This window comes from Hetaerina americana, unplaced genomic scaffold, assembly GCF_022747635.1.
Source record: "Hetaerina americana unplaced genomic scaffold, ioHetAmer1.1.p SCAF_45, whole genome shotgun sequence".
In the NCBI taxonomy this organism is placed as follows: domain Eukaryota; kingdom Metazoa; phylum Arthropoda; class Insecta; order Odonata; family Calopterygidae; genus Hetaerina; species Hetaerina americana.
The window spans coordinates 3,470,230-3,494,628 of record NW_027287041.1 but is presented as its reverse complement, the minus strand read 5'-3'; the positions used below and the strand labels follow the sequence as shown (position 1 = coordinate 3,494,628).

General features: G+C 38.9%; 1 protein-coding gene across 1 annotated transcript in view; it reads right to left on the bottom strand.

Moving 5' to 3' along the window:
• The window catches only part of LOC139693211 (uncharacterized), a 31,993-nt gene extending 14,177 nt beyond the window's left edge, over positions 1-17,816 (bottom strand). The window contains exons 1-4 of the mRNA XM_071591314.1: positions 17,588-17,816; positions 17,237-17,407; positions 12,012-12,221; positions 10,824-11,048 (exon numbers count right to left, since the gene is read on the bottom strand). Coding sequence (XP_071447415.1) covers positions 10,824-11,048; positions 12,012-12,221; positions 17,237-17,407; positions 17,588-17,722 — 741 coding nt within the window. The 5' untranslated portion in view covers positions 17,723-17,816. The remainder of the gene's footprint in view (positions 1-10,823; positions 11,049-12,011; positions 12,222-17,236; positions 17,408-17,587) is intronic.
• Positions 17,817-24,399: the final 6,583 nt, after the last annotated feature.

Below are 24,399 nucleotides of genomic sequence, written 5' to 3'. Positions count from 1 at the left end.
TTTCCTCTTATGTACACCCCGTTGCTGTATCCTTTTATCTCCTTGAAGGATATTTCGATAGGTTCCATTGAAAATGGCACGGAACGGCATTTCCAACAAAAACACTTAAGGCCTGAAAGGAAATACTCTCAACTCTCTCAATATTTCCTCTTGTGTATACCCCGTTGCTGTATCCTTTTATCTCCTTGAAGGATATTTCGATAGGTTCCATTGAAAATGGCACGGAACGGCATTTCCAACAAAAACACTTAAGGCCTGAAAGGAAATACTCTCAACTCTCTCAATATTTCCTCTTGTGTATACCCCGTTGCTGTATCCTTTTATCTCCTTGAAGGATATTTCGATAGGTTCCATTGAAAATGGCACGGAACGGCATTTCCAACAAAAACACTTAAGGCCTGAAAGGAAATACTCTCAACTCTCTCAATATTTCCTCTTGTGTATACCCCGTTGCTGTATCCTTTTATCTCCTTGAAGGATATTTCGATAGGTTCCATTGAAAATGGCACGGAACGGCATTTCCAACAAAAACACTTAAGGCCTGAAAGGAAATACTCTCAACTCTCTCAATATTTCCTCTTGTGTACACCCCGTTGCTGTATCCTTTTATCTCCTTGAAGGATATTTCGATAGGTTCCATTGAAAATGGCACGGAACGGCATTTCCAACAAATACACTTAAGGCCTGAAAGGAAATACTCTCAACTCTCTCAATATTTCCTCTTGTGTACACCCCGTTGCTGTATCCTTTTATCTCCTTGAAGGATATTTCGATAGGTTCCATTGAAAATGGCACGGAACGGCATTTCCAACAAATACACTTAAGGCCTGAAAGGAAATACTCTCAACTCTCTCAATATTTCCTCTTGTGTACACCCCGTTGCTGTATCCTTTTATCTCCTTGAAGGATATTTCGATAGGTTCCATTGAAAATGGCACGGAACGGCATTTCCAACAAAAACACTTAAGGCCTGAAAGGAAATACTCTCAACTCTCTCAATATTTCCTCTTGTGTACACCCCGTTGCTGTATCCTTTTATCTCCTTGAAGGATATTTCGATAGGTTCCATTGAAAATGGCACGGAACGGCATTTCCAACAAAAACACTTAAGGCCTGAAAGGAAATACTCTCAACTCTCTCAATATTTCCTCTTGTGTATACCCCGTTGCTGTATCCTTTTATCTCCTTGAAGGATATTTCGATAGGTTCCATTGAAAATGGCACGGAACGGCATTTCCAACAAAAACACTTAAGGCCTGAAAGGAAATACTCTCAACTCTCTCAATATTTCCTCTTGTGTACACCCCGTTGCTGTATCCTTTTATCTCCTTGAAGGATATTTCGATAGGTTCCATTGAACATGGCACGGAACGGCATTTCCAACAAAAACACTTAAGGCCTGAAAGGAAATACTCTCAACTCTCTCAATATTTCCTCTTGTGTATACCCCATTGCTGTATCCTTTTATCTCCTTGAAGGATATTTGATAGGTTCCATTGAAAATGGCACGGAACGGCATTTCCAACAAAAACACTTAAGGCCTGAAAGGAAATACTCTCAACTCTCTCAATATTTCCTCTTATGTACACCCCGTTGCTGTATCCTTTTATCTCCTTGAAGGATATTTCGATAGGTTCCATTGAAAATGGCACGGAACGGCATTTCCAACAAAAACACTTAAGGCCTGAAAGGAAATACTCTCAACTCTCTCAATATTTCCTCTTGTGTATACCCCGTTGCTGTATCCTTTTATCTCCTTGAAGGATATTTCGATAGGTTCCATTGAAAATGGCACGGAACGGCATTTCCAACAAAAACACTTAAGGCCTGAAAGGAAATACTCTCAACTCTCTCAATATTTCCTCTTGTGTACACCCCGTTGCTGTATCCTTTTATCTCCTTGAAGGATATTTCGATAGGTTCCATTGAACATGGCACGGAACGGCATTTCCAACAAAAACACTTAAGGCCTGAAAGGAAATACTCTCAACTCTCTCAATATTTCCTCTTGTGTATACCCCGTTGCTGTATCCTTTTATCTCCTTGAAGGATATTTCGATAGGTTCCATTGAAAATGGCACGGAACGGCATTTCCAACAAAAACACTTAAGGCCTGAAAGGAAATACTCTCAACTCTCTCAATATTTCCTCTTGTGTATACCCCGTTGCTGTATCCTTTTATCTCCTTGAAGGATATTTCGATAGGTTCCATTGAAAATGGCACGGAACGGCATTTCCAACAAAAACACTTAAGGCCTGAAAGGAAATACTCTCAACTCTCTCAATATTTCCTCTTGTGTACACCCCGTTGCTGTATCCTTTTATCTCCTTGAAGGATATTTCGATAGGTTCCATTGAAAATGGCACGGAACGGCATTTCCAACAAATACACTTAAGGCCTGAAAGGAAATACTCTCAACTCTCTCAATATTTCCTCTTGTGTACACCCCGTTGCTGTATCCTTTTATCTCCTTGAAGGATATTTCGATAGGTTCCATTGAAAATGGCACGGAACGGCATTTCCAACAAATACACTTAAGGCCTGAAAGGAAATACTCTCAACTCTCTCAATATTTCCTCTTGTGTACACCCCGTTGCTGTATCCTTTTATCTCCTTGAAGGATATTTCGATAGGTTCCATTGAAAATGGCACGGAACGGCATTTCCAACAAAAACACTTAAGGCCTGAAAGGAAATACTCTCAACTCTCTCAATATTTCCTCTTGTGTACACCCCGTTTCTGTATCCTTTTATCTCCTTGAAGGATATTTCGATAGGTTCCATTGAAAATGGCACGGAACGGCATTTCCAACAAAAACACTTAAGGCCTGAAAGGAAATACTCTCAACTCTCTCAATATTTCCTCTTGTGTACACCCCGTTGCTGTATCCTTTTATCTCCTTGAAGGATATTTCGATAGGTTCCATTGAAAATGGCACGGAACGGCATTTCCAACAAAAACACTTAAGGCCTGAAAGGAAATACTCTCAACTCTCTCAATATTTCCTCTTGTGTATACCCCGTTGCTGTATCCTTTTATCTCCTTGAAGGATATTTCGATAGGTTCCATTGAAAATGGCACGGAACGGCATTTCCAACAAAAACACTTAAGGTCTGAAAGGAAATACTCTCAACTCTCTCAATATTTCCTCTTGTGTACACCCCGTTGCTGTATCCTTTTATCTCCTTGAAGGATATTTCGATAGGTTCCATTGAAAATGGCACGGAACGGCATTTCCAACAAAAACACTTAAGGCCTGAAAGGAAATACTCTCAACTCTCTCAATATTTCCTCTTGTGTACACCCCGTTGCTGTATCCTTTTATCTCCTTGAAGGATATTTCGATAGGTTCCATTGAAAATGGCACGGAACGGCATTTCCAACAAAAACACTTAAGGCCTGAAATGAAATACTCTCAACTCTCTCAATATTTCCTCTTGTGTATACCCCGTTGCTGTATCCTTTTATCTCCTTGAAGGATATTTCGATAGGTTCCATTGAAAATGGCACGGAACGGCATTTCCAACAAAAACACTTAAGGCCTGAAAGGAAATACTCTCAACTCTCTCAATATTTCCTCTTGTGTATACCCCGTTGCTGTATCCTTTTATCTCCTTGAAGGATATTTGATAGGTTCCATTGAAAATGGCACGGAACGGCATTTCCAACAAAAACACTTAAGGCCTGAAAGGAAATACTCTCAACTCTCTCAATATTTCCTCTTATGTACACCCCGTTGCTGTATCCTTTTATCTCCTTGAAGGATATTTCGATAGGTTCCATTGAAAATGGCACGGAACGGCATTTCCAACAAAAACACTTAAGGCCTGAAAGGAAATACTCTCAACTCTCTCAATATTTCCTCTTGTGTATACCCCGTTGCTGTATCCTTTTATCTCCTTGAAGGATATTTCGATAGGTTCCATTGAAAATGGCACGGAACGGCATTTCCAACAAAAACACTTAAGGCCTGAAAGGAAATACTCTCAACTCTCTCAATATTTCCTCTTGTGTATACCCCGTTGCTGTATCCTTTTATCTCCTTGAAGGATATTTCGATAGGTTCCATTGAAAATGGCACGGAACGGCATTTCCAACAAAAACACTTAAGGCCTGAAAGGAAATACTCTCAACTCTCTCAATATTTCCTCTTGTGTACACCCCGTTGCTGTATCCTTTTATCTCCTTGAAGGATATTTCGATAGGTTCCATTGAAAATGGCACGGAACGGCATTTCCAACAAATACACTTAAGGCCTGAAAGGAAATACTCTCAACTCTCTCAATATTTCCTCTTGTGTACACCCCGTTGCTGTATCCTTTTATCTCCTTGAAGGATATTTCGATAGGTTCCATTGAAAATGGCACGGAACGGCATTTCCAACAAATACACTTAAGGCCTGAAAGGAAATACTCTCAACTCTCTCAATATTTCCTCTTGTGTACACCCCGTTGCTGTATCCTTTTATCTCCTTGAAGGATATTTCGATAGGTTCCATTGAAAATGGCACGGAACGGCATTTCCAACAAAAACACTTAAGGCCTGAAAGGAAATACTCTCAACTCTCTCAATATTTCCTCTTGTGTACACCCCCTTGCTGTATCCTTTTATCTCCTTGAAGGATATTTCGATAGGTTCCATTGAAAATGGCACGGAACGGCATTTCCAACAAAAACACTTAAGGTCTGAAAGGAAATACTCTCAACTCTCTCAATATTTCCTCTTGTATACAGCCCGTTGCTGTATCCTTTTATCTCCTTGAAGGATATTTCGATAGGTTCCATTGAAAATGGCACGGAACGGCATTTCCAACAAAAACACTTAAGGCCTGAAAGGAAATACTCTCAACTCTCTCAATATTTCCTCTTGTGTACACCCCGTTGCTGTATCCTTTTATCTCCTTGAAGGATATTTCGATAGGTTCCATTGAAAATGGCACGGAACGGCATTTCCAACAAAAACACTTAAGGCCTGAAAGGAAATACTCTCAACTCTCTCAATATTTCCTCTTGTGTATACCCCGTTGCTGTATCCTTTTATCTCCTTGAAGGATATTTCGATAGGTTCCATTGAAAATGGCACGGAACGGCATTTCCAACAAAAACACTTAAGGCCTGAAAGGAAATACTCTCAACTCTCTCAATATTTCCTCTTGTGTACACCCCGTTGCTGTATCCTTTTATCTCCTTGAAGGATATTTCGATAGGTTCCATTGAACATGGCACGGAACGGCATTTCCAACAAAAACACTTAAGGCCTGAAAGGAAATACTCTCAACTCTCTCAATATTTCCTCTTGTGTATACCCCGTTGCTGTATCCTTTTATCTCCTTGAAGGATATTTGATAGGTTCCATTGAAAATGGCACGGAACGGCATTTCCAACAAAAACACTTAAGGCCTGAAAGGAAATACTCTCAACTCTCTCAATATTTCCTCTTATGTACACCCCGTTGCTGTATCCTTTTATCTCCTTGAAGGATATTTCGATAGGTTCCATTGAAAATGGCACGGAACGGCATTTCCAACAAAAACACTTAAGGCCTGAAAGGAAATACTCTCAACTCTCTCAATATTTCCTCTTGTGTATACCCCGTTGCTGTATCCTTTTATCTCCTTGAAGGATATTTCGATAGGTTCCATTGAAAATGGCACGGAACGGCATTTCCAACAAAAACACTTAAGGCCTGAAAGGAAATACTCTCAACTCTCTCAATATTTCCTCTTGTGTACACCCCGTTGCTGTATCCTTTTATCTCCTTGAAGGATATTTCGATAGGTTCCATTGAACATGGCACGGAACGGCATTTCCAACAAAAACACTTAAGGCCTGAAAGGAAATACTCTCAACTCTCTCAATATTTCCTCTTGTGTATACCCCGTTGCTGTATCCTTTTATCTCCTTGAAGGATATTTCGATAGGTTCCATTGAAAATGGCACGGAACGGCATTTCCAACAAAAACACTTAAGGCCTGAAAGGAAATACTCTCAACTCTCTCAATATTTCCTCTTGTGTATACCCCGTTGCTGTATCCTTTTATCTCCTTGAAGGATATTTCGATAGGTTCCATTGAAAATGGCACGGAACGGCATTTCCAACAAAAACACTTAAGGCCTGAAAGGAAATACTCTCAACTCTCTCAATATTTCCTCTTGTGTACACCCCGTTGCTGTATCCTTTTATCTCCTTGAAGGATATTTCGATAGGTTCCATTGAAAATGGCACGGAACGGCATTTCCAACAAATACACTTAAGGCCTGAAAGGAAATACTCTCAACTCTCTCAATATTTCCTCTTGTGTACACCCCGTTGCTGTATCCTTTTATCTCCTTGAAGGATATTTCGATAGGTTCCATTGAAAATGGCACGGAACGGCATTTCCAACAAATACACTTAAGGCCTGAAAGGAAATACTCTCAAATCTCTCAATATTTCCTCTTGTGTACACCCCGTTGCTGTATCCTTTTATCTCCTTGAAGGATATTTCGATAGGTTCCATTGAAAATGGCACGGAACGGCATTTCCAACAAAAACACTTAAGGCCTGAAAGGAAATACTCTCAACTCTCTCAATATTTCCTCTTGTGTACACCCCGTTGCTGTATCCTTTTATCTCCTTGAAGGATATTTCGATAGGTTCCATTGAAAATGGCACGGAACGGCATTTCCAACAAAAACACTTAAGGCCTGAAAGGAAATACTCTCAACTCTCCCAATATTTCCTCTTGTGTACACCCCGTTGCTGTATCCTTTTATCTCCTTGAAGGATATTTCGATAGGTTCCATTGAAAATGGCACGGAACGGCATTTCCAACAAAAACACTTAAGGCCTGAAAGGAAATACTCTCAACTCTCTCAATATTTCCTCTTGTGTATACCCCGTTGCTGTATCCTTTTATCTCCTTGAAGGATATTTCGATAGGTTCCATTGAAAATGGCACGGAACGGCATTTCCAACAAAAACACTTAAGGCCTGAAAGGAAATACTCTCAACTCTCTCAATATTTCCTCTTGTGTATACCCCGTTGCTGTATCCTTTTATCTCCTTGAAGGATATTTCGATAGGTTCCATTGAAAATGGCACGGAACGGCATTTCCAACAAAAACACTTAAGGCCTGAAAGGAAATACTCTCAACTCTCTCAATATTTCCTCTTGTGTACACCCCGTTGCTGTATCCTTTTATCTCCTTGAAGGATATTTCGATAGGTTCCATTGAAAATGGCACGGAACGGCATTTCCAACAAAAAGACTTAAGGCCTGAAAGGAAATACTCTCAACTCTCTCAATATTTCCTCTTGTGTACACCCCGTTGCTGTATCCTTTTATCTCCTTGAAGGATATTTCGATAGGTTCCATTGAAAATGGCACGGAACGGCATTTCCAACAAAAACACTTAAGGCCTGAAAGGAAATACTCTCAACTCTCTCAATATTTCCTCTTCTGTACACCCCGTTGCTGTATCCTTTTATCTCCTTGAAGGATATTTCGATAGGTTCCATTGAAAATGGCACGGAACGGCATTTCCAACAAAAACACTTAAGGCCTGAAAGGAAATACTCTCAACTCTCTCAATATTTCCTCTTGTGTACACCCCGTTGCTGTATCCTTTTATCTCCTTGAAGGATATTTCGATAGGTTCCATTGAAAATGGCACGGAACGGCATTTCCAACAAAAACACTTAAGGCCTGAAAGGAAATACTCTCAACTCTCTCAATATTTCCTCTTGTGTATACCCCGTTGCTGTATCCTTTTATCTCCTTGAAGGATATTTCGATAGGTTCCATTGAAAATGGCACGGAACGGCATTTCCAACAAAAACACTTAAGGCCTGAAAGGAAATACTCTCAACTCTCTCAATATTTCCTCTTGTGTACACCCCGTTGCTGTATCCTTTTATCTCCTTGAAGGATATTTCGATAGGTTCCATTGAAAATGGCACGGAACGGCATTTCCAACAAAAACACTTAAGGCCTGAAAGGAAATACTCTCAACTCTCTCAATATTTCCTCTTGTGTATACCCCGTTGCTGTATCCTTTTATCTCCTTGAAGGATATTTCGATAGGTTCCATTGAAAATGGCACGGAACGGCATTTCCAACAAAAACACTTAAGGCCTGAAAGGAAATACTCTCAACTCTCTCAATATTTCCTCTTGTGTACACCCCGTTGCTGTATCCTTTTATCTCCTTGAAGGATATTTCGATAGGTTCCGTTGAAAATGGGACGGAAGTAAAGATAGCGTCAGGATACGATGGCGACAGAATGAAATGGACTATAACCCCGCCCACAAGCTAGGCCCTAGTTGACTGAGATCCAATGCATCATCTGTGCTTGGCGGATGGTCAACCTGTGCATATGGTACGCCAGTTATGACCACCTTTGCTTTTAAAGTGGACCATGTATTAATTGCTATGAACACACACAGTGTTGTAAATTACAATTGCCAACTTTAATTTGCTTAGTTCCAGGGAGCCTTATTAAGTAACTCGCACTATGGAGAAGACTCATGCGGAGTAATTAGTTCCTTTGTGATTTGAAAGGTTGAGCAGTGCCCGGAAAATGTAGAATTGATGAAATGACAGCAGTTTATAGACATGACGGCCTGTTGTCACTATTTGACACATTTCTACAAAGGTGATTAAGGTATCTTCAAACTGGTTGCCAATACATGTCCCTCTCATGGATGTTAAAGACACAAGAAATTGAAGACTATCAGTTTGGACAAGACACGTGAGGACTGCAGAAAAATAGGTTTGATATCCCACGCAGTTAAAGTTGTTATCAGGATCATAAACAAAAGGATAGAGAGTGAGTAGGGCAAATGATTACTAAGAGGATGATCAGTTTGGGTTTAGGAAGGGGAGAGGTACGCGTGATGCCATTGCAGTAATGAGATTATTAATCGAAATAGGAATATAGAATATAATCAGGAAGTATTTGCCTGTTTCGTAGATTTCGAAAAAGCGTTTGATTTGAGTGAATTGGGAAAAACTAATGAATATATTGCAGAAAATAGGAATAGATTGGAATAGGGAAAGGAGGCTAATCCGCAACCTGTACATGTCTCAGACTGCTCAAGTGCGGGTGGGAAACAGGGAGTCAGGATGGGCAGTGTTAAGAAGGGGTGTAAGGCAGGGTTGCCCATTGTCACCGTTGATGTTCAACCTGTATGCAGAAGAAATGATCAAAGAGGCATTAAGGGAAGAACTGGAGATAGGAATGAAAGTGGGCGGGGAATTCGTAAAATCAGTTAGGTTTGATTGGATGACCAAGCTTTAGTTTGTCAGTCAGCCAAGGGGCTGCAAGCATTGCTTAGTGAATTGTAAACTCAGTGCAATAGATATGGGATGAGAATCAATATAAATAAAACAAAGGTTATGCGATTTACTAGAAAGAAAAAGGCTAAGCTTAACATTAAAATTGGAGGGCAAAAACTAGAGCAGGTGGAACAGTTTACGTATCTCGGTAGTGTTTTGGACCAACACGGCCAAAGCAGTAGGGACGTAAGGAGAAGAATTGCGCTAGGCAAAGAGGCTTTCACAAGGCAAGTATTGCTGAGGGAATTGGAAATTCAGTGCCATGAAATTTGGCTGAGATTCAATATGAATCAAACAAAGGTGATTTGGTGCTCCAGAAAGAGAAAGGCCACATATTATAGTTATAGTTAGGAGCCCATAAACTTGACTTAGTGGTAAACCTAGAGTGTGTGTGTATATATGTGTTTATATGCATTATTATAATACATAATATTGTTGTATTAATGTTTTGTGTATGTATAAAAATCCATAAAAACAGTAATCAACCTGAAGATCAGTTTGGTATAGGTGACGGTAGAGTTCACCCAGTACTAAGCCCTATTTACGGCATGTGAAATTCACACATCAGGGTAATAAGGGGGGGGGGGTACTTCCTTAATACACTGTGCCGGTTATGGTTTCCCACGATGATCTGGTACCCAAAAAATCACTTCAGCTTGGGTGGAGCTGCAGGTGCCCAGAGTGCCTTGCCCGGGAATCGAACCCGGGACCCTCCGGTCAGCAGTCCAACGCTCTACCCACAGAACTACCGTGACCCGTATATATTATATATATATATATATATATATATATATACATATATATTATATATATATATATACATTATATATATATATATATAAAACCGGCACAGGGAAAGGAACTGGCCCCCCTTAATACCCTGATGTGTGAATTTTCACACGCCGTATAGGGCTTAGTACTGGGTGATCTCTACCATCACCTACCAAACCGACCTTCGGGTTGATTTCTTTGTTTATGGTTTATATATATATATATATATATATATATATATATATATATATATATATATATATATATATATATATATATACACACACACACATATATATACATATATATTATATATATAATCAAATATACATTTATAACCATGAGAAAATACAAGTTTTTGCCACATGTTCTCATCAAAATACTACAGGAACTAAAGTAAGAAAGAGGCCATTTCAATACTCAAAATACTCATAATTCACGCCAATTGAAATTCAACAAATAATTTTCCATTGCAAATAGCAACAGCTCAACCATTTGTTTTTAAACTCAACTCATCAAACTCATATTCTGAACTATGGGTCCCTTCCAAAATGCTTTCACATGAATCATACCTCTACAAACTTTGGAAATCCTCAGAATTTTTCCTGTTCTGGAAGCAATTCATATCCAAAATAAATTGGCATTAAAACAGCAAAGTTTTCCTATGAATAACACTGGATTCAATGTGCAGAGGGTTAAATTTACTCACGACATGAACATAAGCACACTCACCAAATTCCCTGCTTCATCATTGCCAGACCAATGACTGCCACCTTCCTGCATTGATGGGACCACTGACGAATCAATATCCCTTCCCGGAGAAGCAGTGCATCCACCGGCAGCATCAATCTCCTGTTTGACAACGGTCATGTCTTCCCCGACACCCACAGCCGTCCTTTCGATATCATCACTGCCAACTGCGTCATCATCAATCTCTCTCTTGATCCCACCGGGAAACTATCGCAAAGCATACAAACTTAACAAATTAACAATATCAAATGATAAACATTTTAAAATAAGTGATTCAGGGTAACACATCTTTTGGTCCGAACATTTTTAAGCTACTTTTACAAAAAAACAATTTGAGAACCACTAATTTTGCAACACGACTATCTCCTATGACAGACAGTAATTACATTGCTTGCATACCCCATACATAAAAGGGTGAATAAATATTACACAGTGGTCTATCACTTAAGTGTACGTACGAGGGAGGGCTGAAAACTAATTAAAACATACTTGTATAGACCGCAAACATAAACTAATAGCAAGATGGAACAAAATTACATTTAAAGTAAAATTCCTAAACTTTAAAATCATATATTTACTATCCAACATAGTCACCCATTAAGACTAACACATTTGTCCAAGCATATAACAAGGGGGAAGGAGATGTTGCGGAGGCTATCGTACTGGCTTCCCATCCAGAGGGCCCGGGTTCAAATCCCGGCGGTGTTAAATATTTTTCAGTGGCATAAGAAACACTAGGTTTTTCCGCATAAAATTTCAACCACGACCTAGGTTTCGACGCTCAGCGTCACCGTCAGGTGAACTACAGGCCTAAATCTTTCTTTATATACTAGAATGGGTGGGTGTATTTATGTAAGAAAGGAAGAGGAGATGGTGGGGGAAGGGAGAAGAGCGGGATTGGGGTATTCCTGTGCAGGAGGAGTCAAGGTTAGGTCGTCTTTTCTCGGAGGCTATGGGGGGGGAGGGGGGAAGGTTAAGGAAGCATGGTAGGGAGGAAAGGGTTGCCTGGCGGGGGTACGCCTTGGGGTTAGTAGTACCTGAATGATTCAGATGGAATTCTTAACCTTGGCTGAGAAGATAAAACCTCACCCTCTTTAACACACTATAATAATCAATTTTCTGGAATAGAAATGGTTACGACTGCAATGCATAATTGCTTAATTCACTCACCTGAATATCCACTGCGCTGCAATTATTCTCAGCCATCCAATTCACCCGACTGTCCACTGAATAAGTGCCGTCCATCTCAACCGTAGCTGTTCGCACCGAATTATCCACGGCACTGCTCAAAGCCCACACTTTGGTCGACGTACCATCAACCAAATCCTCTCCAGGACTCCCCACACCCTTGTTGTCATGTCTCAGGACATCACCCTTCTCCTTATAAACAATAAACACAATAAACAACACAATGGTCACTTTGGTAATAATAATAATAAAAAATTTTCATTGCTCTGGGAGCAAAGTCCCTTGGAGCAGAATACATGTTACATGAGGTTTTGAAACATATGGAGTGAAACAGGTTTACATAATGCATGGAATAAGGTCATTAAACCAGTCACAAAACACAATTTAACATCAGTTGAACGAAACATATATAAATATAACATATATAAATATATATATATATATATATATATATATATATATATATATATATATATATATATATATAAACCAGAAACACAGTAATCAACCCGAAGGTCGGTTTAGTAGGTGATGGTAGAGATCACCCAGTACTAAGCCCTATTTATGGCATGTGAATATTCACACATCAGGGTAGGGGGGCCAGTTCCTTAATACACTGTGATGGTTATGGTTTCCCAGGAAGACCTGGTACCCGAGAAATCACATAGCTTGGGTGGAGCTGCAGGTGCCCAGAGTGCCTTGCCCAGGAATCGAACCTGAGACCCTCTGGTCAGTAGTCCAACACTCTACCCACTGGACTACCACGACCTATACATATATATATATATATATATATATATATATATATATATATATATATATATATATATATATATACATAACGATTGTATGGAAAAGCTCACACAAGCGGCACAATAAGGGGCTGACACAATATAACACAAATAGAATACAATAGCAACATTTAAAAGGACACCTACACGGTAATAGCGTAAATATTTAGCCTGATAGAACAGTAATGATGTCACTTTGGTAGTGTGGTAGACAGAGAGATATTTGGACACGTTCCTGTTGAATTGGGATGTATTCCTGGATAATTCTACTTTATTACAGGCAAAGAGTTCCATAGTTTCACAGGATGAAATACTGAATGACTTTTCATATATAGCCATGCGTTATTTGGGAAGACGGAATGTTTTTGTAATGCGGGTTGATCCCTATGTTGTGAGTGAATTGAATATAAAATTTTCATATAAACATGAAGGGATATTGGTAGGCGATGATAAGAGTTCACCTGATATTAAAACCTGTACCGCAAAATGTAAAATTTGCCCATTATCAGGGTATTAATAATTGGGAGGGGATCAGATCCTTTGCCTGTGCCACCTATGGTTTCTCAGGAACACACCTGGTACCCCGTTAAGAATCTGACAGCTCGGGTGAACGGCAGAGGGTGTCAAATGAGGTGTGCTGGGGAATCGTCAGTGAAGCCAAATGATCACATTCAAAATCATTGCGGATAATTTTTATTATTTTATATACAGAGTTAACGGGGATACTGAGTAAGGATGTTAAGAAAAGGCTTGAAGGCTTGATTGAGCATAGTTATGTATGGAAACATGGCCACTTAAGCGGAATGATAGGATGCATACAATTGAGTCTTCTGACATACAGGGTCCGATATAAACGAAAAGCACATTCCCTGGGAAAAATAGATTTATCAATTTACGCCCTCTTAAAATGCTACAAGAATCTGACAGCTTGGGTGAATGGCAGCGGGTGTCCAGTGAGGCCTGCCGGGGAATCTAACCCAGACCTTCTGGTTACCAGAGCGAAATGGTCAAACACAAGAAGATCCTGGATGACTAGTATTATTTCACATATACTCATACTGGAATATTCCACAAGTATTTGGGATCCTTGAGAGAAAATATGGCATAAAGAATTAGATCAAGTCCAGAGAAAATCCACCAGATTCCTCATAAATATTGTTGTGACAAGAACACAAGTGTGACAGGTCTCTTAGGGGGATTTAGGCCGGGAGCCACTTGAGATACGAAGGGAACCAGCGAAACTTATGACTTTCAGAAAGGTTCACCTGGATTACCAGGTATACACATATCACACACAGATTGGTTTCGTCTATAGAGGGGAGAATGTTAGGCACTTGAGGAATTAGGGATGGATAGATAGGTTATATAGGGAAATAAATAAGCAGGCAAAGAATGCATTCGTAAAATTAATTAGGTTTAATCGGATGACCAAGCTTTAGTTTGCAAGTAGCCGTAAGTATTAGGGGTCCTTGGGAGAAAATATGGCAAAAAGAATTAGATAAAGTGCAGAGAAAATCTGTCAGACTCATCAGAAAAATTGTTATTATAAGAACACAACTGTGAGAGGTCTCTTGGGGGAATTAGGCTGGGAGCCACCTGAAGTACAAAGAGTACAAGCAAGGCTTACACAGACTTTTAGAAAGATTCAGAACAAATGAGTTTAACGATGACATTACTAAAGGAATTATTACTCTAATGGCCCCACACTACTTGGGTAGATCAGACCACACAGATAAAATAAGGGAGAAATAGATTCAATTATACAGATATATACACAAATATGCGTTCTTTCCTCGAACATTCAGGAATCATAATAGCAGTTAGAAACCGAAATCACTTTAGAAATATTAAAAACATCGAATTTACAAGTCGGAACAAAATTAAACATTCCAAAGACATCAGGTATATTTGTAGGTGCATGTATGTGCTAGTTGGTGGATTGAGTGTTTGCATGTGTGTGATTTCTAAGGGTTTTTGCATGAATGTATAATACCATGTTTTGTTCGTAGATTGTATACATTTGTGACTTTGGCATGCAGTTTTTTTACTTAATAATGGGTGGTGTCCTAACATCCCCTGCCATACGCCCTTGCGGTGGCTTGCGGGGTATTAAATAGATGTAGATGTTGAAAAATTAGGGGGGACGGTCATGAATGGAACGCTGGGTAAGGATGTTAAGAAAAGACTCGTAAAAACTTTGATATGGAGTGCAGCTATGTGTGGCTATGGAAACGTGGTCAGTGAAGCAGGAGGATAGACGTAGATTGGAGGCTATTGTAGATATAATGTGGGTGTAAAGAAGAATGGAGAAGGTGAAATGGACAGAGAAGAAGGAAAACAAATGAGGAAGTACTTGGTATGGTGAACGGCGAAGAGAGGGGTTTGTAGGGAGAAATCCTATGGAGGCAGGAAAAGTGGTTGGAGGGGGTATTGACCGGCAGTGGGATGTTGAAGACTGTGATAGAGGGGAGAATGTTAGGCAAACGAGGAAAGGGAAGGAACAGGCAAGGGATGTCTTGGATAGGGGATGAAGGGAGGAAGGAAGTACTCAGAGCTGAAGAGGGACCTAATGTAGAGTAGGATGTTGTGTTTTGCTAGGGGTCACAAATTATTTAATTAGTAATTATGTCCATCCAAAAACCTACCTTAACCAGTAGATTACCTAATAATAATAATAATCAACACTGAATCATATTCTCAAAGGAATTGCGATAATATTGATCACACCTTCACCCGATCCACTTCAAAATAACCAGGAAATAAACTGCTGTAAATGTATAATGTAAATGGATTCAAATTGCGGGCGCAGCCTCTTAAAGCACCTTCTAGGTTCACCACAGAGGAAGGGAATATACCATGAAGATTCTACGACAATACAGGCATGCGTCCTGCAGAGAAATATCAACCAATCACAGTTAAGTCTTAAAAAACTACAATAAAGCATACCCAATTAATTGAGACACGGAGGAAGGATATTGAAATGAAATAATAATTACCAAGTAAATTATTTCATTTCAATATGTTATGCAAATTCCATAAAGTTACGCCTGAGACAAGAAATTTTTTAAGGGGAAGGGAATAGATGAGAGGGACGTTGGGTAAGGATGTTCAGATTTGGCTCATCAAAACTTTGATTTGGAGCATAGTTATGTATGGTGCGGAAACGTGGTCATTGAAGCAGGAGGATAGACTAAAGAAAGAGTATAGACGTAGACTGGAGGCTTAATTGCTATAATGTGGGTGTGGAGAAGAATGGAGAAGGTGAAATGGACAGAGAAGAAAACAAATGAGGAAGTACTTGGTATGGTGGGCAAAGAGAGGGGTTTATTGGGAGATATTAATAATGAGGCAGGAAAAGTGGATGAAGGGGGTATTGACCAGCAATAGTGGGATATTGAAGACTTAAATAGAGGGGAGAATGTTAGGCAAACGAGGAAAGGGAAGGAACAAGATAGGGATGTTGGACGGGATGAAGGGAGGAAGAAAGTACTCAGAGATGAAGAGGTACCTGATATAGAGGAGGTCACTGGATTGTTTGTAAAGTAGCAGGGACGTAAGGAGAAGAATTGCACTATACAGAGAGGATTTAACACAAGGAGGAAGAGGGAATTGATGACAGTGACGTTGAGTATGGTTATAGAGAAAATATTGGTGAAAAAATTGATATTGAATATGGTTTTGAACAGCAATGGAAACACGGTCGTTGAAGAGGGAGGTTGACGATAGGAAGCTTAGATTGGAGGCTTAAAATGGTATAATGTGGGTGTGGAGAAGGATGGAAAATGAGGTGAAGTGAACCGAAAGGAAAACAAATGAGGAAGTACTTGGTATGGTGGGAGAGGAGAGGGGTTTGTTGGGAGATATTACTAAGGAGGAGGCAGGAAAAGTGGATGAAGGGGGTATTGATGGGCAAAAGTGGGATGTTGAAGACTGTGATAGAGGGGAGAATGTTAGGCAAACGAGGAAAGGGAAGGAACAGGATAGGGATGTTGGACGGGATGAAGGGAGGAAGAGAGTACTCAGAGATGAAGAGGGGCTTGTTGTTGGTTTGGGTTTTGTTACGAGACAAGAGAATTATTTGTTTTTTGGGTTTATCTAAAAAATCCCTTCTCAACAACAAAAATTCCTTCCACAATTTCACCCCCACAACCTTCCCAAGAGTAAAAATTAAAAAGATTGATGCCTCTCGTCCATACTTATGCGAAGAAAAAGTAGCAGAATTTCAAAGATATTCCATGTTTTCTTGGTCTAAGTGTGAGTGCTTTCGCCAAACTTCAAAATACCTCTGATTGATCATTTAGTTATGATACGAGAATGGTTTTTGACATATTTTGCGACACAGATGCAATGAAATATTCCTTTTGGGCAAAAGATCTCTTTGCTACAGACATCATTCATTTAATGGATACAACTGACCTCCTCTCGGTTAATTATCAGGTATTTTGCAGCAGGATTACACCCCTTTTGGATGCGATTGTAGAAAACGAACAGACACTCGGCACAGCGATGTTTAAATAGTCGGAATTCCGTAAGCTTCTCCATGCAGGTAGAACACACCAACCAGGGATACCTCTTATCCTCCACAACCTAATTAAATTAAAAAAAAACAAATATTGACCATAGAATGCTCAAGACGCCTCTTGACAAAATATCCATATACTTTCTCCCAATATCGTAAAGAATCTATAAACCAATTACTGATTTATTTCACCAAAGATCAACTACAAATATATTTTATACAGACGTCACACAAACAAAACTACTTACTTTAACATTTACTAAATCCTCTATAGTCTTTTCCAACATAAATTCCGTTTTATTATTCTCGTCGAAAATATTTACCAACTCTCCACCACTGTTTAGACACAATCTGCATACTACGAAATCGATTTTATCACACATTCTGAACCTTTTTGGGTGCGCACGATGATTGATGGAACAAATTTAAGCTAACTGCTAGGATGTCTTGCACATATTACGTGAAGAAACATTTAAAAAGTCATTAACCCAAAACAAGTTCACAAAGCTGACGACTATTTGGACACTTGCTTTTCATTCTTCATTTGTTCTCTTCATACCAGCAGTTCATTACACATGGAATATGGGTCAATAAATATGATCGAATCATTTGGAGAGAAAGGATCACAATCATGCTTACACATTTAAACCCATTCCTCGCGGTGAATCATATATAATACCGTAACTGAATAAAATAAATAGCAGAATCATCCTTTTTGTCGACAGATTTGAGCCTGCGGAGTATCACCGGTATCCTTAGAACTTAAAATGACATCCAAGAAAAATGAATCAAATCGTTTATTTTCCCCTTATTCATATCGAAGATCCGTGTCAAAAGATTCACAATAGCCTTCGTTACAATGTCAAACTGCAATAATACCTATGAGCTTAAACATATAATAACTATCATAGCTATAGAGTAATATATTCTGAGGTGTAGTGTTCAGATATTCTATTTTTTCATGGCAATAACTTTCAATTAGGCCCTAAAGCGGGTTGGAACGACTCTTTCAAATCATTCTTTGAGCATTGACGCGAACCCGCTGCTTTTAAAATTTTATACTTTTGATTTTGTCTATTCGGATTCCTATGCATGGTTTCATGGTTCTATTCACCATTTAGTATTTCATAGGTACGCTAATTTAATTTTACTTGACCACTAACGTATAGTATAATATATTCTGACCACATAAATGGTCTGAATGTGAATAATACGGCAATTCATGAACAAAATAAACTTTAATTCGTTAATTCTCAGTAGTGAACCCACTTACGTTTAGATACATTATTCAGAGACGAAACTGATCTCATTTTTATGAGTCAAAACATATAAATGACAGTTGTCATTGTGTTTACAATATTTTTAAATACCGCTTTGATGTTAGCTTCCCCTTTCAATAAAGAGGAACTCCGCACCACAAAAAGCACAGCATATGGGTTACAGATGAAATTGGACATTATTCTACATAGTTTCAAAAAAAATACAGTCCTCATTTTGATGATAACAATAAGTAATATGACAAACTACTCTTTAAGACTAAAATGACGTTCAATGAATGTAAAATACGATCTCTGCTAGCAAATGAATCAATAGCAGTTACGAAAATACCGGATTTTCCCATAGATAACGCGCACCCAGAACTTAGTAGTTATTATGAATTTGTATAAATACCGCGCGCCCAGGGCTTCATAGTTATCGTGAACCTGTATAAATGCCGCGCAGCTGCATATACATATATAAATGCGCGTAAAAATTATATATAGTGAGTTTAAAAATACGTCTATTTCGAATGTGTGTGTGTAAAAATACTTCTATGTTTGGATTTTTTCAATTTTCATTTCATATCGTAATTTTTTCGATCATTTGGACATATTTTTATAGATAACGCGCGCGTTATCGATGGGAAAAACGCTAGTTTTCATTTCTTAGCAATTCAAATCAGTAAACAGTTCACTGATTCCTCTGGTATGACATCTCCGCACTTGTCTCCAGCAAACCTAAACACCCTAACTACCTCATTTTTATATGCCATGGCACTGACTCAAAGCTAAAGAGTATCATTGGCAAAGTTAATAACAAAGGTTGTGGCACTGATGATATCCCTCCACTATCGTTTTGAAATCATGAAGGCAATTTTAATATCCATCATACATGAATCAGCCACTCAAGGTACATTCCCCTCGTCCTTAAAAATAACTCAAAAGTGTACCAGCCAACTAAAACATGCAATTTTATTCATTTTATGTGTTTCCTTCATCAACTGACAGAAAATAACTTCATGCACTCATAACTGAAGTCAATCTGTGGCATTGTTGCTGTCAACTATATTGATTGACGCAAAATGGCGGCCGTTTCCAAGGTTTACTGTGCACAACTGGTCAAAAAAATTATTGTTCCCTTTCTATGTGTCCCATTGAATATCTGAATATGTTTATTTTCTTCCGATTATGACCCATTGGGGATTCACGGATCATTTGCATCGAAAATTAGGCCAGTAACACTATACATAAACTCACCTTTTCACATACACATACATATCCCTGAATCCACAAGCATTTTAGAAGTTCGATAATAAGAGGCTCCACAATATCTGGGCTCTTGAACTTCACTTTAACTTAGCTTAGACCACTGAAACCATCCAACATTTTTTGGAACATCAGTGGACCAAGTGAATAAGTGCACAGGGGGACTATATAGAAAAATAAAATAGTATCACGGAGGTAAGTCATTTCTTTCTATTCCATTACAACAACTTTACAGATTACCATTGTGTGGGTGCATATGTCTATAAATATCTTCATCCTTAGTATCTCAGTCCTAGGATTGGTTTACTGCAGGCCTCCATTCTACTCTATTTAATGTCGATTCTCTCGATCCTTAATACCCTCTCTGTTTTGCATTCTTCTTAATTTATCCTGTATGTTCATGTGTATTGGTCTTCCTCGTGGAAACTTCCCTTCTGTTATGTTCCTAATCAATCCATTGTGCCTCAATGTGTGTCCAATTCATCTATTTCTTCTGTGCCATAGAGTTCTCCATTTGATACTCTCCTCTTCTATATACTTCCTCATTCCTTACTTTGTCTGTCTATTTAATCTCCAGCATTCTCCTAATCAGCACCATGTTTCAAATGCTTCCATTCTATTCTATGCTTGTCCACTTTTCCAATGTTCCAAGTCACAGAACCATATAGCGCCATGCTCTACATGAAAGTCTTGACGAATTGCTTCCTTGTCTTAGGTTCTTTGAACATGGTAGTTGCCTCTTCTTCATGAATGCGTTCTTTGCTAAGGCTATTCTTCCCTTGATGTTGGTCAAACTTCTTCCATCCCAATTTATACTGCTGCCCAGGTAGATGAAGGATTCCACTTGATAAAATTTCACCCCTCGGATTGTGATATCTGCATTCAGCTTCTTTCTTCCGCACACACAAGGATTTTAATTGTCTTCTTGTTGATGTTCATATTATATTCGCCCCCAGTACTTGATCCATAGCACTCAGAGTTGCTTGCAGGTCCTCTCTAGTTTCCACCACTACTGCGATGTTATCTGCAAACCAGGGCATGCTGCTTTCTTCTCCATTCATCTTGACTCCTTTGATACCTAATTCTTGTGTTTATTTTGATATTGCCTCTACCAGGTATACATTGAATATTTGCTGGCGAGAGGTTGCATCCTTGCCTTTGTTTATTTTGGCTCCTTTTCTACTTCCATTTTTCATTTGCATTGCTGTAGCCAGGACACTACTGTCAAGGAGGGGACTTTTAAATTTCCCCTAAAATACTATAGTGCTCGGCAAAGAACAAAATGAAATTATAAACCCTCCCAAATAATTCAACATATGATGATTACATTAAAAAACAATGGGTACCAGTCCTCGCAACAATCAAATAATAAACAAAATAAAGTGACAATATGGGCTGGTTAAATTATGCGACCATTTAACACTCATACCTAAAACCTGAAGGATAAGCATGGACTTTTGGGGAAACTTAATGAATTATCAATTAATTAGAGGGAGAATCCAATACAAAAGACTGAACAGTACAACAGTTGAAAAAATGAATTGCCGACCAAGGAACATAACAGCTACTTTCAGGGATTCTATAAACTGCTAATTTAGCAGTGATGGTTATTATTATTGGGTAATCTACCGGTTAAAGTAGGTTTTTGGATGGACACAACTACCAAATAAATATTTTGTGATTCCTAATAGAGCACAAAATCCAGCAACCTACTCAACATCAGGTCCCTCTTCATCTCTCAGTACTTCCTTCCTCCCTTCATCCCGTCCAACATACCTATCCTGTTCCTCCCCTTTCCTCGTTTGCCTAACATTCTCCCCTCTATTACAGACTTCAACATCCCACTATTGCCGGTCAATACCCCCTTCATCCACTTTTCCTGCCTCATTATTAATATCTCCCAACAAACCCCTCTCTTCGCCCACCATACCAAGTACTTCCTCATTTGTTTTCTTCTCTGTCCATTTCACCTTCTCCATTCTTCTCCACACTCACATTTCAAAAGCCTCCAGTCTACGTCTATCCTCCTGCTTCAATGATCACATTTCCGCACCGTACATAGCTACGTTCCATATCAAAGTTTTTACGAGTCTTTTCTTAATATCCTTACTCAATGTCCCTCTCATCAACTCCCTCCTCCTTGCCTTAAAGCCTCTTTACCTAATTGTGCAATTCTTCTCCGTACGTCCCTACTACTTTGACCGTGTTGGTCCAAAACACTTACAAGATTCGTAAACTGTTCTACCTGCTCTAGGTTTTGCCCTCCTATTTTAATGTTTGGTTTAGGTTTATTCTTTCTGGAAAATCGCATGACCTTTGTTTTATTAATATTGATTTTCATCCCATACCTGTCACACTGAATTTCCAATTCACTCAGCAATGCCTGCAACCCCTTGGCTGAATGACTTTAACTAAAGCTTGGTCATCAGCAAACCTAACTGATTTTACATGAATTCCCCGCCCACTTTCATTCCTACCTCCAGTTCTTCCCAAAATACCTCTTTAATCATTCCCTCTATATACAGGTTGAACAGCAACGGTGATAATGGGCAACCCTAAGATATCATAATTGATGGCTGAAGAGAGTTCAGGGAGAGAAAGATCTTGGGTTTAACAGGCTAATGAAAAATTCGCTTAAGAAAAGTTATCTAAAAGAACATAGCGTATGCACTAAAACAAGGCAGTATGGCCAATTAGTTTCACGTTTATCGTTATAATTTAAGGATAAGAGTGAGATAAAACTAAATCCACTTCCCAAATAAAAGTGACCGAGTGTAAGTTAAAGAAAAAGTGCCGTAAGGGGTTATTTACAGACGAAATGACTATTAAAACTTTCACGAGAGTGAAAAACTCCGCATCTACTGCTAACATGTTCTAGTTTTAAAAAAAAATTATACCAAATAACAGAAGCATAGAGTCTAACCGTCCTCGCAGTTTCATCGACGTCTTCGGAGCGAGTCTGACTACGTTAAACGGAATGAATGATTAATTAATTAGAGAGAGAATCCCACACAGTAGACTGTACAATTCAACATCTCTGGCAATAGTAATCACTGTCGTCCACTGTTTGTCGGGCTAATCGCGATGACGGTCGGTAACAATTACGGCGCTTAATTCGTGTAAAACGTGACGTAAATAATTTTGTACTAAGAGATAATATACACAGCCATAATATAAGGTCAAGAAATATGTTTATTGCAAATTACCCGATGCAGATTGTCCAAAATCTTCAAGCAGTAGGATACCTTGAATTCGTATAACAAACTTCCCCATTCTGCAGTTAGACGAGCTATAATAGGTTCCAAAGCGTAATGGAATATTGTTTAATATCAAGCCCCTCTAATTCTGCGGGTGAATCTTTTGAATTGGACTTCTAAAGAGTGAAATTTCAATGCGCGTGTAACTCTCCTACGCGGCTATGTATGTATGCATTTATATGTTTTTCTTATGAAGAAATCTATTGCCACAAGTGACGCTCTTTGATCAATAAAGATTATTTTCATTGTTTCATACACAAAAATAGTTGATTTATCCAGCTACTGATGGGCATAAACAAGAAAGACAGTTAAAGCAACAGTGAAAAATCTTTTCAGAAGGATGACAACTAAAAAAATTGGTATTAAGAAAGCAGATAAGATTTTCCCAACAAGAAGAAACAAACCTCTCATTGAATCATTCATGGACACATCAGCAACCCACGTTGGCACCCATCCAAGACCTAAGCTATGAGGTTTCAGTCAATAGGACTCGATTTCGCCAGGTACGTACATCATTACGAAAACTCTCAATAACCAGAACCATTGCGCAAGTATTGCTAGACCACAGATGCTATTCTGGGTTTACATTAATCCCTTCCACCATGCGAAAAGACATCTCTACAATTGAATATTGATAAAAGGCTCATGCGAGAAAAAGTATGATTCTTATTCTTGGATAATCTCGCCGACTGTTCATAATTATAACGTATAATGAACATTTGATATTTGTGAAAATACTGACAATCTTGTTTGGGGTTCTGGGCTCGTTTTCATAAAATATAAAGCATTTGTTTTATTGAATTTTCCCTAATATCGTCCTTTGTAAGAATGAAATATTTGCTGAAATCTTGGCTGCCTTCATTTAACGTAGTTAGACGGATGGGTATCGAAAGAGAGAGGCATGTATTTTCATAAAACACGAAATTCGTTCCCAGATGGTCACGAAGAGTTTTAAAATACCGCCAAGGCTGTCCCTTTTCTTACTGGATTGGTAGCGCACCTACCAGAGATAAATATTCCCTAAACAGATGTCCACTCGTCGGAATTGTAAATAAATTGATATCATGATTGGCACAAACGTTCAATGACATCACCCCAAGGCATCTCAGGCCAGGTTCCAGAATATTTTTGCTTGCAAAACAGCCTTTCCTATCTTGAATCAATTAACACTTTCGTGTTGAGATAACATGAGACCCTTGATCCCCACAGCTGGGCGACATGATGAGTGCTCATAATTTGGTAGCTATTTCGACGAAATCATTTTAAGTCAAATATTAT